The sequence below is a fragment of the Vanessa atalanta genome, chromosome 30 (assembly GCF_905147765.1).
Source record: "Vanessa atalanta chromosome 30, ilVanAtal1.2, whole genome shotgun sequence".
Classification (NCBI taxonomy): domain Eukaryota; kingdom Metazoa; phylum Arthropoda; class Insecta; order Lepidoptera; family Nymphalidae; genus Vanessa; species Vanessa atalanta.
In genome coordinates, this window is record NC_061900.1 from 4107244 (window position 1) to 4124163 (window position 16920).

General features: G+C 36.5%; 1 protein-coding gene across 1 annotated transcript; it reads left to right on the top strand.

Moving 5' to 3' along the window:
- The first annotated feature begins 5191 nt into the window (after positions 1-5191).
- Positions 5192-16600, top strand: LOC125075285 (L-dopachrome tautomerase yellow-f2-like). Its single transcript, XM_047687006.1, has 9 exons — positions 5192-5430; positions 7846-8004; positions 10246-10401; positions 11019-11135; positions 11885-12061; positions 13116-13279; positions 15075-15258; positions 15995-16097; positions 16417-16600. Exons 1-9 carry the CDS (start codon positions 5304-5306, stop codon positions 16466-16468), a joined length of 1239 nt encoding a protein of 412 aa, XP_047542962.1. The 5' UTR covers positions 5192-5303; the 3' UTR covers positions 16469-16600.
- Positions 16601-16920: the final 320 nt, after the last annotated feature.

The window sequence follows — 16920 nt, forward strand, 5'->3', positions numbered from 1 at the left end:
TATCGTCAATCAGTTCATTGGCCTCGTAATTTGTTCTACCTAATGCTATCTTTTGTAAATATTCTAGTGTATTTTGTAGTTGTATACGTTATTAATGTACATATATGTTTCAACTTATAAATACTAGATGGCATTATGTCAAATTGTAGATAATTCTAAATCGCGATGGCAAGATTCGCTAATTGTTTGCATATAGCATTTAGGAATTTGAATAAATATGACCATTGACCATCGGCGACCACCGAACTTAAGAGGTTCACCACGCGACTTCTCCCATCAAAGACCGCATCCTCGTCACAGGTTGACGGGCGCTCGCCGGAATCCACCGGCGACCTCGACCCCGCTGCGTTACGGGTGAAGCCATCGCACTGACATATCAGAGCGGGATCCGCCGCAGCTCGCCGATCGCCGAGGCTCGATCGCTCTGTGGCATGAACCCCACCCGGTTCAGACATCACGGATAATAATTAATAATCCACCCAGTGACCCGTCTGTAGTTGCAGACGGCGTTGCCACCACTGTAGGGGGCCATGCGGGGCCTTTTTGAACTTATATAGGTCATAAGTTCTTGTTAAAGTATGTATTTTGAGATGTTTATCGTTTAATTATGCTCGAAGCGCTGGAAGGTTTATGAAAACTGACATAAGTAGATTATGTGCGAAGTAGAACATAAACTCCCGTTTTAATTTATTTTTATTATATAAAAAATATAATGTTCTCATTTATAAAGCAAGAAATTGAATCGATCAAGTCTAAAATAACGCTTGGGATTATATATTTAATTTATTTATTTAATTATTAGGTTTGCTAGCAGTTGTTACATTTTGATGATACAATATATTAATTTACATACTAATTACTTTCTAAATGTACAACTATATTAAAACAAACACGACATGTACGATTAATATATACATTCTGTTTAAGCGGTTCTAATTTGACGACAAAGTAAAAAAAAATGATCACATGGTAGGAAAAATTAATAATATTACAATTATAACAATTAAAATAAAGTTAAAACGATTTCTTACAATTTAAAATTTAAAATAAATTGGTTATTTAGATTACAATATCATCCATTTAATAATGGGTTAACAGTATTCAACAATCAATCTAGTCAAAACTTAGTCTAATCATAAAATACAACAATAAAATATTTAATATATCTTAAAATTAAATTATATTATGGCATGCATTGATAACGAAAACAATTAAAATAATTTATTATTCAATTATAATTATAATAAAGTCTAAATCATGATTCATTTCGAAAAAGGTGATTCTGACACAATATTACGCCCCGAAACAAAAATTAATCAGCTTGCGCAATTTTAGGGTTAATTATAACATTTCGGTATATCTACGTATTCTGATGAACCGAGAGGGCAGATTTTTGGTGTCGTAAATTGTAGAGTCTAAATTAAGGAACAATATTTTATTATATAATAATTCCCGTATAACGCACTGTCGAGTTATCGCTAGGAAACAAAATTAAATCCTTTTTTCAAGATGGCGCCAAACGCTCACAGAACATCGAGGTTGACAATTTCAGGTTAAACTTTTCTAAGGTCCTACAACATATCCAAAAATATGCCTTCTCTGTTCATTTGCATACTCGGTCTGGTTTTTATTGTAAATACATTTAAATTGCCCAGTGGTTAGAACGCGTTCATCTTAACCCATGATTTCGGGTCCAAACCCAGGCAGGCACCACTGAATTTTCATGTGCTTAATTTGTGTTTATAATTCATCTCGTGCTCGGCGGTGAAGGAAAACATCGTGAGGAAACCTGCATGTGTCTAATTTCAACGAAATTCTGCCGCATGTGTATTCCACCAACCCGTATTGGAGCAGCGCGGTGGAATATGCTTCCAAACCTTCTTCTCAAAGGAAGAGAAGGCGTTAGCCCAGCAGTGGGAATTTACAGGCTGTTGATGATGACGATGATGACAGTTAGATTATAATCTATCTCGCGAAATTGTGAACGTCGATTTAATTCAAAATAAAACGTCATAAAAGACTTTGTACGCCACTGGGGTCAAGGGTTTTACGATGTACTCTCCGGGCTGTTACTGGATTTTCGACAGAAAATCTCTCTTCTGGATGTTTTTAACAAAGTATGAATACTCACTGTTGCGTCACAATATATGTACTTACAACATTATGTATATGTTAACGCTTGTTGACTTCCAGGCAGGAGACATAACATACATATATAATTGTATTTAACTAACACGACTGTATTTTTAGATGTTGAAAAAGAGTAACTAGTGAATTTCTCGCCGATTCTTCTCGGTATAATCTACATTCCGAACCGGTGGTAGCTTCACTTAATAGATTCAATAATAGACGATTCAAAAGTGCTCGTAAAAGCCTATTTGAATAAAGTATAATTTGATTTTATTTTATTTGCGGTTTGAATCCAGAACCTCGGGATCTGTAGCCTTTTATCAAACCACTAGACCAACGAGGCATCTGGAGGGATGAAACGATTTCTTCGAATAAAACCGTATTATTGTTTGTCGTCTCAATTATTATCTCATTACGAGGAACGTTATCGGACTTATTTATAAATATTATTTGTAAATAAGTGTTAATCTATGATCGGAACTGTTTTGAGGAAAACCTCCTTCGACGTGTTACTTAAAAAAATAAATTGTTTTTATTTGATGTTTAAATGACGACCTCCGTGGTCGAGTAGTGTGTACACCAGTTTTCATGGGTAGCCTCTGAGGTCCGGGTTCGATTTCCGGCCGAGCCAATGTAGATAAAGTTTATTAATTTTTTATGTTGTCTTGGGTCTGGGTGTTTGTAACGTCGTTACTTCTGATCTTCCATAACACAAGTGCTTTAGCTACTTACATTGGGATCAGAGTAATGTATGTGATGTTGTCCAATATTTATTTATTTTTTTAAATGGGGGCACGATACCACCCCGGAACATTCGCTTTGATAATATTGGCGGATGGGCAAATGGTCCACTTGACGGTAAGTGGTCACCAGGGTCGGACCGTAAGTTTAGGGGGCCCTGGGCTAACACTACTTAGGGGCCCATAAGACATATTTGAATTAAATTAATTGAATGGGTTTGATTAATTGCACTCGCGGGGCTGCAAACCATACGATCAGTTTAATTTAAGAAAGTTATGGATTATTTCGCATTATCGTCTATTATTGACTTTAACTTGACTTAGCCCCCTTGAATCCACGGGGATTTGACCTGAGGCCCAAAAAGCCATATGGTAGATCCGACCCTGGTGGTCACTACTGACAAATAGACGTTAGCGCTGTAAGAAATCCAGATGATCCATTCCTAACATCACCAATGCGCCACCAACCTTGGGAACTAAGATGTTATGTACAATTTTTAGTATTTTTGTGTTTCAGCTTAAAGGTTTGAGTGAGCCAGTGTAACTACAGGCACAAGGGACTTAACATCTTAGTTCCTAAAGTTGACAGCGCATTGGTGATAATAGGAATGGTTATATATTGCAGTGCAATTGTCTATGGGCGTTGGCGACCATTTAAAATTTGTCGGTCCTCCTAACTATTATATAAAAAAAAAAAAAATTATTGTCACAAAGTCCTAATTCTTATTCATATAAATTCACTTGTGACAATATTGACAAAAAATTTAGTCGCTGGCTTGACTGTACATATAAATATTAGGCGGGATAATTTGACGTGACGTCAGTCGTACGAGTAAACTAGACGTTATAACTAAGAACCTCTTTTGTTTCGAAGTCGGCAAAAACGACGTAGCTTGGACGCGGTTATATTGGCGCGTAACGAATGTTTTTGACAGACGACTTTAGTGTTACCAGTTTTTGAGTTTACTCCTAATTTTGCGAGCATAAAATTTAGTTTTTTTGTATGGAAACGAACCTTAGATGTTTATTTTATTTTGTTTTTAGTATCTGTTGTTATAGCGGTAAAAGAAATTCATAATATGTGGAAATTTCAAATGTCAGACAGACGGGCGGACAGATAGCGAAGTTTTAGTAATAGTAATAGGGTCCCATTTTTACCCTTTGGGTACTGAACCGCAAAAATGTTATTATTTAAGAACAGTTTTTTCATTAAACAGAGTAGCTATTAATATTGTAGTCTATTCCAACTAGAAGAGGAGAAAAGCCAAATAAATAACATTTGACAGCAAATTGACGCGACATCATTGGTCGAGAGCTCGATTGGTCTATGATATTCACTATGGATTCGCGAATAAATTGCATTTCGAACGTTGACGAAACTGTTATCGGGATTTAGGAAGTAAAATTAAAGTGGATATAAGTAGTTAAGTGTAACAGTGTTGTATTATAAATAAAGATATATTAATCGTAAACTCTTAGTAGTGCACAATATAGCTGAGTTATTAGATTAGAGAATCGCAAGAAATACGTAAATCTAAGATTTGTTTATCTTTTTTCCTTCTTCTTGGTCATATTCTCATACCGATACGTTCTGTAGTTTTAGCATAACTAACGCATAAAGAAAAACAAAGTTACATAAATAGTAGGGATGCATCCGATACCGATACGGATACCGATGTATCGGCGATACAGCAGGTTTTCCGATATATCGGTATCGGCGATATTTTTCTGGCCGATACAACGATACTGTTCAAATTAAAAAGTAATGTAAACGCGCCTCTTGTTTGGCCATTTTTGTTGCAAACGAGATAATACTTTGTTTTTTAAACAAAAATTAGTTTAATGTTTTTTAGTTACTGACTCTTATTAATGAACCTTAATTACTGAGCTTAATTACCAATATTCACATTCCAAGTCTGTAACGTTTTATTTTAATATATTTTTTTAAATAAAAACAATCAATCAACGTGTCTACTTACATTTATTTTACATTTATTTAAATTCGATAAGTGTATCGGTATCGGCAAAAATATATTATATAATCAATAAAAGATTTCATTAATAAATAATATTTCCTTACATTATCATATTAATATACATAAGATTTAAGTAACAACTTAAACTTATCTCGAGTTAAACAATTACTTCGGTCGAGCGTCCCGAGACGTAAAGATATTTATTTTATATTTAAACAATAAACAATTATCTAAACTTGAAAATTAAATTAAATAATTACATTTCAACATGACTCTTCCAGGGAAAAAATTAAGTACTGGCAACACAACGCAGTTCTCAGCTTCGTCGCGTCGATTAAACGTATCTTAAGCAATCAAAAACGTCGCCGAGGTCACAATAAGCAGCTGTGTAACATTGGCCTTATGATAATTTTATAACCGGTCAGTTGGTATAAAAACATCGCGTCAATAACACGCAATGATAAACAAAACTTTTGTATGTCTGTTAATTATTTTTAATTACGAATGTAGAAGTTTAGCTAATGAGAAGATCGGTGAAGTTTTCGCTTGGAAACAAATCAGCTATGATTTCAATGGCGTCCTATGTAAGTATACTTTTTTAATGGCATAGGCGTACGGCAAATGAGCCTGATGGTCAACAACGCCCCTTGACAATGGCGCTGTAAGAAATATTAACCATTCCTTACATCGCCGATGCGCCACCAACCTTGGGATTAAGACATTATGTCCATTGTGCATCTAAACCGATGTTTTCGGGTTCAAACTCAGGCACTACTGAACTTTCATGTGCTCAATTTGTATTTATAATTAATCTCGTGCTCGGCGAAGGAAAACATCGTGAGGATACTTGCATGTGTCTAATTTCAACGAAATTCTGCCACATGTGTATTCTACCAACTCGCATTGGAGCAGCGAGAGGCCTTAGCCCAGCAGTGGGAAATTTACAGACTGCTAATGTAATGTAAGTGTCCCTTGTGCCTGTAGTTACACTGGTTCACTCACCCTTAAAACCGCAACGCAAAAATACTAATTATTGCGGTATTTGACGAGTGGGCGGTACCCACCCAGGCGGTCTCGCACATAGCCCTACCTTTAAATACTTTGCAAAATCAAAATCAAAATATACTTTATTCGAGTAGGCTCTAACAAGCACTTTTGAATCGTCATTTTACAAACTATTTAATGTGAAGCTACCACCGGTTCGGAATGTAAATTCTACCGAGAAGAACCGGCAAGAAGCACAGTAGTTACTCTTTTTCAACGTCTAAAAATACAGTCATGTTAGTTAAATACAATTATATATATATGTCATGTCTCCTGCCTGGAAGTCAACCAGCATTAACTCCACGCTTTTTTATCATCTATATAATCTTGTATCGAATAATATGCTTTCTTTACCGATGTATTTTTAACAAATGATTTGAATTTATGAAACGGCAAAGTGAAAAATGTCTGCGGAATTTTATCATAGAAACGGATACCTTGCCCCAAGAATGATTTATTGACTTTGCGGAGTCGGAAACTTGGCGTTCAAAATTATATCCAAACTTTTATTATATTTGTGAGAGATAATCATTACTGTTATATTTTAGACGACCTCCGTGGTCGAGTAGTGTGTACATCGGCTTTCATGGGTACGCCACTCCGAGTTCGATTCCCGGCCGAGTCGTTGTAAAAAAAGTTCATTTGTTTTCTATGTTGTCTCGGGTCTGAGTGTTTGTAACTTCGTTACTTCTGATCTTTCATAACACAAGTGCTTTAGCTACTTACATTGGGATCAGAGTAATGCATGTGACGTTGTCTAATATTTATTTATTTATATTGCATTTCGATATTGTGGCGACTACTAAACTTTCGCCTTTTATCTCTCACGTCTGGGCTTATCGACCAATCAGAAAATTGTGCACCCAAGTTATCAGAGGCGCGGACAAAGACACTAACCTGACACCTGACCATCCTCTTTATATGTATACGTGGTTTATACTTATTTGTAAATATACGGTGCAGCGATGATGTCAACGAATTAAATAACCCAAATCATATGACGTTTTAAGGCTAAACACAAAAAACAATCAAATACAATCATTAACTTAGTAGTACTTTAATTCATTTTAATTAATTTAAAACATTCTGTACGCTATCGGAGATTTTGTTAACCTGGACGTACGCCCGCTCTTCGCTCAGTCCCCTTTGACTTCAGTCGACATTAATGATTTTGCTAAAGAGCCGAGATGGTCCAGAGGTTAGAACGCGTGCATCTTAACCGATGATTTCGGGTTCCGTTACCGAATTTTCATGTGCTTAATTTGTGTTTATAATTCATCTCGTGCTCGGCGATGAAGGAAAACATCGCGAGGAAACCTGCGTGTGTCTAATTTCAATAAATTCAGTATTGTGTAGCAGCGTGGTGGAATATGCTCCAAACCTTCTCCTCAAAGGAAGAGGAGGCCTTAGCCCAGCTGTGGGAAATTTACAGGCTGTTTATGTTATGCTTTCGTATTTATAATTTCAGTATATTTTTGTCATTATTGTTTAATTAGTCTTAATTAACTTGTAACTCCTACTTTCCGTTTGCATACGGTACAGAGAACGTTTTTGGACAATGGCATACGCATATATAATAAGATACCGGGAAATGTAACCAATTTACCATTTACGAAATTTAAAAAATGTTTTAAGGCTAAATTAATTAATAAGTCTTATTATTCATTAAAAGGGTACTTTTTAGAAAAAAACGCCTGGATTTAGGCTCGGGTTCCATTACAGGACACTAATTATTGTAAAAAAAAGGGTTGTAAATCTGTTTATTTGAAAAGAGCAACTATGCGAGTTTCTTGCCGTTTCTTCTCGCTGGAGGCTGCTTTCCGAAACGGTGGTAGTGTTTTAATAACGACGATTCAAAAACGCTTCGTTGTGAAGTTTACTTGAATAAAATTGTTTGGATTTCATTTAACAGTTCTTCGTGTTTAATTAATATATTTATTATTAATTCTTTCCAGACAACGAAGACTCGAATTTCGAGAAAACGCCAAACGGTTTGCATTTTCATCAAGACGCACTGGATTCCGAGAAGTTTTTCATTCAGTACAACAATGTGCCCGTAGGCTTTGAAGTTTACGGGAATAAAGTTATAGTCACCGTGCCGAGGAGGCGGTATGGTAAGAAAACATATATTTATGTTAGAGATAATCATTTTTCACATATATACAACCTCATTTATTATAAAACTAGCTGGCCCGCGACTTCGTGCGCGTTTGAATTTATTATTATTTTACATATAATTCTAAAATAAAAGTAGCTTAACTTCTTATTACATCAGCTGTCTGCCAGTGAAAGTCCCTTCAAAATCGGTCCAGCCGTTCCAGAGAATAGCCGGAACAAACAGACAGACAAAAATTGTACAAAATGTTATTTAGGTATATGTACCGTGTTTAATACATATGCATTTATTAAAACGCCTTTATTTTATTATTACAAGCAGACACTCCAATTTTATTATACGTATTCAATCAATCAAACACACAATTCAATTATTGGTTTAATGGCTTTTAATTGTGACGACAGGGCGCAGATTATTTCGCCAATGTCAAAAAAAGCCAAATAAACAAACATTTGACAGTAAATTGACGCGATGTCATTGGCCGAGAGCTCGATTAATCTGTGATATTCACTATGGATTTGCGATTGGCGTTTGAACGTCGACTAAACTGCTATCGGATTTTGGAAGTAAAATTACAGTGGAAATAAGTGGTTCAGTGTAATAGTGTTGTATTATAGTACGATATTCCCGTTTAACCTTACAATTAAGGTAAAAGCTAAGCTAGGAGTGGGCATAATATTCCAAGGCGCTAAGCGGCCCGTAAATCATCGCGCTATCTTCCAAGGTGCTAAATTCACACATAATACTATTTAACGATTACATGATGCGTTTACGAAGTAACTTTAATGTTTATTTAATACAAGAGGCTTCGAAAGGATGCCAGTTATATTTACTTATACATTACCTTAGCGACCCACCCTGGCTCCGCACGGGTGCAATGCTGATACCAAATATACTACAGAATCGACTGTTTCTGCGTTTTAAATCTGTAATATCTTCGAAAATATTCATTTAAATTACACGCTGTAAAGGGCCATATTGATCTATATTAAATGTACAATGTATTTAAGGTACTTAACTGGATAAGGATTAATGCTTTATTGCTTAAAATCGCTTCGAAAATAAGCCATTATTTCTCGTAAAAAGTCAAGATAAATAATGGTTATTGTGGGTTATCCCTAAGAGATAGACACATACCATCGCAGACTTTTTTGAAGACCCTTTTAAGGTGTACAACACTACATAACACACAACACTAGTAGTACATTATTTTGATCTATCTCGTAGGGTTCAGCCAGCGTTTGCAACGTAAGCGCAAAAAATGCGTTTACTTACGACATCACTTTTGTAACCTCTAAAATTACCAGTGTTTCTCAACTATGTTTTGCATGTATTATACATATAAACCTTCCTCTTGAATCAATCTATCTATTAAAAAAAACGCATCAAAATCCGTTGCGTAGTTTTAAAGATCTAAGCATAAATAGGGACAGACAGCGGTAAGCGACTTTATTTTATACTTAGTAATGATGATGTCCAAGTATGGTTAAGTTGACGTCATAGTAGGTGTAAAATAAATAATTAATTATATAATTAATCTTCCCAATAACGATTCGTTAAATAGGTTTAAAGAACTTTATTATCAACAGAGACATACAGTCACTTATGTGATAACATAAATTAAATTAATTACGTGCAATACGTCGTCGTTGCCATTCTATGTATTTTTTTATGGCATTGTTTGGCGGACGAGCATATGGGCCACCTGATGGTAATTGGTCACCACCGCCCATAGACAAAGGCGCTGTAAGAAATATTAACCATTCCTTACATCACCTATGCGCCATCAATGTTGGGAACTAAGATGTTATGTCCCTTGTGCCTGTAATTACTTCTAACCGGAACACAACAATACAGTGCACTGTTATTTGGCGGTAGAATATCTGATGAGTGGGTGGTACCTACCCAGACAGGCTTCAACAAAGCCCTACCACCAAGATAATATTTATTAATATATATAACCGAGTATAATAATTATAACCAAAAACAAAAGAAAAAAAAAAATACAATTGTGCTCAATTTTGTCCCAATGTTTGTGATAAAAAAAAATTATTATATTTGTTCAATAAATAATCGGATAATTGTTTTTTTAATGCATGAAATGAGTCAATATATTTTACGTGCGAGGGTATACTGTTATAAAGCCACGCTCCGTTGATTGTTATTGTTGTTGTTAATTTTCGAATAAAAATGCAGGTCCCAGGTGATTATCTTCTTAAAGAACTTACATCTTTTACAGGAATCCCCTCGACCCTCAATTATGTGGAGATGTCCACGAAGTCACCAGCTCTGAAGCCATTTCCGAACAGTACGAACTTGGTGTCTGTGTATAGGCCAAGAATTGACGCATGTCATCGACTTTGGATGGTTGATACTGGACTTTTGGAAATACCAGGTAAGGATATCATGGGCAGGCTTTTAGAACTCTAAATCCGGCCTCGTACATTAGCTCTGTGTCTGTGTAGAGGAGGCCCAGTGCCGGATTTAGGGGACAAATATTTAGATATGATCAAACTATACTAAAGTTACAAATAACTGTTTTAAAACTAAACGAATATAACAAGTAAATGAATTATAGCTCATAATATATTCAGGATCTAGGGCCTCCAGACCTTTAAATCGGACTCTGAGGGGGCCAATTGCTACGACAGTTTTGACTTTTGCCTTCTTAACAATATTTTTGTGCATCGTAACCGATTATTTCGGATTCAAACCCAGGCAGGCACCACTGAATTTCATGTGCTTAATTTGTGTTTATAATTCATCTCGTGCTCGGCGGTGAAGGAAAACATCGTGAGGAAACCTGCATGTGTCTTAATTCTGCCACATGTTTATTCGATCAACCCGCATTAGAGCAGCTTGACCAAACCTCCTCAAAGATAGAAGATGCCTAAACCCAGCAGTGGGAAAGTTAGAGGCTGTTAATGTAATGTATTTAAGGTACTTAATTGGATAAGGATTAAACCATTATTCCCAAAATGTCCGAACGTATAACTATTTTAATTCTTCTAGGTAATCGAAGTCAAGTGCAGAAACCCGCTATCGTTATATACGACTTAAAGACAGACAGACAAATCTTAAGATACGAGCTGAAGGACACGGATCTCGTGAACGAGAGGACACCTGGAGGTAATTATTTCTATTACCTTTGACGACCTCCGTGGTCGAGTAGTGTGTGCACTAGTTTTCATGATTACGCCATCGAGGTGCGAGTCGATGTAGAAAACAGTTCATTAGTTTTCTATGTCGTCTTGGGTCTGGGTGTTTGTATCGTCGTTACTTCTGATCTTCCATGACACAAGTGCTTTAGCTACTTACACTGGGATCAGAGTAATGTATGTGATGTTGTCTAATATTTATTTATTACGAAAACTTTATAGAAACACTGTCGTGTATTCATCTGTCGCGGTCTATTTTATCTGATATCATCAGTTTGGTGATCCTATAGGCTTGTACAGTCTGTTCGAAGACTGTGACAGACGATGGGACGTTTTTTTTAATGTATGACGCTTTAAGGTTGTTGATGTATTCAGCGGTAACCCTCTGAATAGGCCAATTATATCTATAGTCTAAGCCGTTCCTTCGGGTTATGAGAGCGACAGAATAGGGAGGGGTGTGCGCACACTTGTACCCTACAACATATCCGGTTTTATAATTAGGATTATTAATTTTAGAAATTAAATCAGAAATCAAAGGAGGACTCGTGAGAATTACAAATATATATATTTATAAATAAGTCCTTAGCACCCCCCCCCTTTACTGTAAAACGCTTGAGCTTTACAACATAGTCTACAGGAAAACCTAACTTCTTAACTAAACTACTACTTAAAACTAATAATAAAGACGCTTCACACAAAACTGACTTCCAATTTTTTCAGGATTGATTTCAATCACAGTCGATGTTACGAGTGATAAGTGTGAAGATGCCTTCGCTTACATCAACGACTTGGCAACGGAAGGAATGATTGTATTTTCGTTGAAGTCTAAAAGCAGTTGGAGATTAAGGCATCCAAGCTTTGCCCATAATGAAATGTCATTGAATTTCTCAATAGGGGGTACGTATAACTCTTACTATGGCTATAAGGAGTGGAAAGACAACTGCACGTGGCGGAGATGAGAATGCTGAGAGGAATGTGTGGTGTTACGCGCATGGATAGGGTAAGGAATGAGTACATAAGCGGGAGTTTGAAAGTGGCACCGGTAACCGAGAAGCTTTTGGAAACCGGCTGTCTTGGTATGGACATGTTGCGGAGGAATGAGAACCATGTTGTGTGAAAGGTTGTTGAGAAAGGATGTGGATGGATATAGAGGCAGGGGACGATCAAAGTAGTATCCGTTCTACTGATTGCCAATCTTCCTATCTGCTCTGGATCTCAGGTCCATCTTCACCAACCAATACAATGTCGGCAAAAAGCATGCACCAGGGTGCCTCCTCCTGTATGTGCGCCGTTAGAGCGTCCATAATCAGCAGGAATAATAATAATAAGGAATATTTTTTTTCATTGTGTCTGTTATTTAATCAAAATCAAAATGGACTTTATTCAAACACTTTTAATTTATTCGTCATTTAACAAACAATATTAAGTGAGACTACCACCGGTTCGGAATGCAGATTCTACCGAGAAGAACCGACAAGAAACTCAGCAGTTACTCTTTTTAAAAATACAAAGTTATTTTAGTTGGTGGTAGGGCTTTGTGCAAGCCCATCTGGGTAGGTACCACCCACTCATCAGATATTCTACCGCCAAATAACAGTACACTGTATTGTTGTGTTCCGGTTAGAAGGGTGAGTGAGCCAGTGTAATCACAGGCACAAGGGACATAACATCTTAGTTCCCAAGGTTGGTGGCGCATAGGTGATGTAAGGAATGGTTAACATTTCTTACAGCGCCTTTGTCTATGGGCGGTGGTGACCACTTACCATCAGGTGGCCCATATGCTCGTCCGCCAACCAATGCCATAAAAAAAAAAGTTAAATACAATTACATATATAATACATCCTGCCTGGAAGACAACAAGTATACAAAATATATAACGAAGCAACTTCGTTCCAATCGACACTTTTAATTTTTATATTTTAATACTTTATTTTATGACATAATTCTCAAGGTTACGTGATCAATTGGCGAGACGGACTGTTCAGCATTGCGTTGTCGGAACCTGACGCTAAAGGTCATCGAACTGCATTCTACCATCCCCTAGTATCTACCTTGGAATTCACAGTCAACACGAAGTTTCTCCAAAGTGGTAACCCTATTGATAAACATGTCAAGGTTCGTTTCTTTATCTTTAACAATGCACAGATCTATAATAACATATTAATAAGTATTAGATATATATTTTGTATGTTTTTTTATATTATCTGTGTAGTTATGCATCTGTCATCTCGAGTGACATGTCACGAAAGCGCGGGAAAATAAGGTATACAAAATGGCGCGCGGTGAAGACTATTTAATCTTATTCGTAAATCGACCTTACATGTGAACACTAACTTCACAATGAAGCGTGTCAGTATTTAAACACTTCCGTTGGTTTAGTGTTTTTAATTTTTTTGGTAGGCGAACGAACGAATGGGCCACCTGATGGTTAGTGGTCACCACCGCCCATAGACAATGGCGCTGTAAGAAATATTAACCATTCCTTACATCACCTATGCGCCACCAACTTTGGGAACTTAGATGTTATGTCCCTTGTGCCTGTGATTACACTGGCTCACTCACACTTCAAGCTGGAACACAACAATACTGATTCTGCTGTTTGGCGGTAGAATATCTGATGAGTGGGTGGTACCTGAACAGAGAGGCTTGCAAAAAGCCCTACCGCCAAGATTGTCGTGTGCTGTATAAGTATTCTTGTGTTCAGGTTAGAAGGGTGAGCGACACAGCAACTACAGATAGAAGTGAATCGTAATTCTGAAGTCAATGTTACCATCGGCATGTAGATTCTCCCAAAAAAGATTCGTTTATAAACAAAAAAAACTAAATGTGCATCTCGGGACGGTCGACAGGAGTGATAACTTGAACTAATCTAGACACGCGGGAGCGTCTCAGCCAAGTACAAGTAACAGAACTGGCGAGCAGCACCGTGTGTAATATTACACGAACCATTTGGAGTCACTTTTGACCGCCTCATAATCTAAGTTGAACTGTTTAATATTGAAATTGTTTAACTCGAGAAAAGCTTAGGTTGTTACTTAAATCTTATGTATATTAATATGACAATGTAAGGAAAGGTTATTTATTAATGAAATCTTTTATTGATCATATAATATATTTTATTCTTAGTTACAATTCTTGAATGTGTACATTAGAATTTCGTGTATGTACATTATTAGTATTATTATTGCCTGCCTGCGTAACGTAACGAAGCGGTTTACACTCCCAAGAAGTTATCACTTAAAAAAGTACTCAGAGGGGATTGAACAAAGCCCCAACACACACACCCTGTGATTTTTTTATATGACTAGATATACTGTCAAAGATGGGAATGTTGGTCCACAGTTGGTCATCGAATACACGCACACTAGTAAAGTAGTATGACGTTTAGCGCGTCAAACGTAGCTATCACGCACACCAAGATAATTAATTTGGCTCGTTTGTTTTAGTTCTTTTGTAGTGCAACACTCTATCTATAAATATATATAAAAAAAATACAAAATATACTTTATTCAAGTAGGCTTTTACATGCACTTTTGAATCGTCATTTAGCAAACTATATTAAGTAAACTACCCCCGGTTCGGAATGCAGATTCTACCGAGAAGAACCGGCGAGAAACTCAGTAGTTACTCTTATTCAACATCTAAAAATACAGTCGTGTTAGTTAAATACAATTATATATGTATGTTATGTCTCCTGCCTGGAATTCAACAAGCGTTAACTCCACGCTTTTTTATCATCAATATAATCTTGTATCGAATAATATGCCTTCTTTACCGATGTATTTTTTACAATTGATCTGAAATGAAACGGCAAAGTTAAAAATGTCTGCGGAACTTTGTATAGTCTATGAATTAACGTACACAACAATTAGAATGACCAATATATATTCATAGTTTAATTTTATTTCAGGTCGCGGGCACTAAAGGTTGTAATACACAGAGCGGCTCACATGATTACCACCCGGGAACTAAAACGTTGTTCTATGCTAATGTCGCTCAAGACGCCATTTTGTGCTGGCGGGTCGACAACAAGATGGCGCCCGAGAATATCGGCGTGGCTGTTCAAGATCATGAGAAATTGGCTTATATATCTGGTATATTTTAAAAAAGAAGTTAATTTTTTTTTTATGAAGTTTATACTTTTTAAGTAATCTTTAAATATCATAATGTATGAATTTAATTTTTCTATTACTATGATGAACAGTGAGCCGAGATGGCCCAGTGGTTAGAACGCGTGCATCTTAACCGATGATTGCGGGTTCAAACCCAGGCAGGCACCACTGAATTTTCATGTGCTTAATTTGTGTTTATAATTCATCTCGTGGTCGGCGGTGAAGGAAAACATCGTGAGGAAACCTACATATGTCTAATTTCAACGAAATTCTGCCACATGCGTATTCCGCCAACCCGCATTGGAGCAGAGTGGTGAAATATGCTCCAAACCTTCTCCTCAAAGGGAGAGGAGGCCTTTAGCCCAGCAGTGGGAAAATTTACAGGCTGCTAATGCTAAATGCTAATTACTATGATTATTGATATCATATATGTGTGTGTGTGTGATTTATTTGCGAGTGTGCGCATGAAGAACGTGTACGTACTATTTTAATTAATTATTGACGTAATACAAATTGTTAATCACTACACACGATACAACACAACACAACACAAACTTCCAACTCCCATTGTACCCCCTTAGGGATGGAGTTTCCTAAAATCTACACCCTATAAGGAACCTACCTGCTAAATTTCAAATTTGTACGTAATAGTTTCAGAGATTTCGTTATTAATCAGTTAGCGGTATTTCGCTTTAATATAAATATATTTTAATTGCAGATTTAAAAGTAATCGGCGATGATGTCTGGGTACTTGTGAATCAGATGCATATCTTCGTCTACTCGACTTTAAACGTAAAAGATTACAACTTCTATATACATAAGTAAGTATAGAACGTAGTCGCTTCCCGACATCTTTACGCTTGGATCTTTTAAACTACGCAACGCATTTTTATGCGGTTTTCGTCAATAAACGGAGCGATTTAAGAGGAAGGTTTATATGTATGATACAGGCATGTAGTAGAGAAAAGGCAATTAATTTTCTGGCTGGTAAAAAAACGAGAATTTACCCTTTTTAAGCAACTTCTTCTTCTAACTTCTTTTCGAATACGCTTCCGCTTGAATTCGCACTCAAATGTTGTTGTTTGGCTATTGATCTCCTCTTTCGAACAGAGTATAATTGAAATACTGTTTTTTTTTCAGGGCCAACGTGTACGACTTAATACGGAACACGCCGTGCGAGAAGAAATTGTAACAATTCCCGTAATGATCCCGAGAGTTTTCTTTTATACTGTACACTGTCTTATACTGTAAATTGATATTAAGGAAACTGATACTTGAATTATTATTATTGCTAGTAAATAATGATTACATTTCTTACGTAAAAGTTGTTTTATTGAACTTATTTGACGCCATTTTGATTTTAAACGAAAAAAAAGTTTATGATAATATAAATCTTCGTGCAATCTTTGATACTTGTGCTAAATAAATATAAAATTGTTTTACATGTAACAAAAAAATAAATTTTATGTATATGAAGGCGAATCGCTAACGCCATCTTTAAAATTTTATGAACAAGATTTGACAGCTGAAAGGTGAAGCGTCTCGGTTTTCGGCGGGAATGTTGAACGCCGCCATTGTTGTGGAGCAGGGCCGGATCTACTATTTGGCTTTTTGGGCTTAAGCCCAGGGCCCCGTGGATTCAAG

Coding starts and splice junctions, on each gene's coding strand:
- LOC125075285 (XM_047687006.1), top strand. CDS start 5,304: ATGATAAACAAAACTTTTGTATGTCTGTTAATTATTTTTAATTACGAA. Junction 10,402..11,018: donor TGGACTTTTGGAAATACCAG/GTAAGGATATCA, acceptor TAATTCTTCTAG/GTAATCGAAGTCAAGTGCAG. Junction 11,136..11,884: donor GAACGAGAGGACACCTGGAG/GTAATTATTTCT, acceptor CAATTTTTTCAG/GATTGATTTCAATCACAGTC.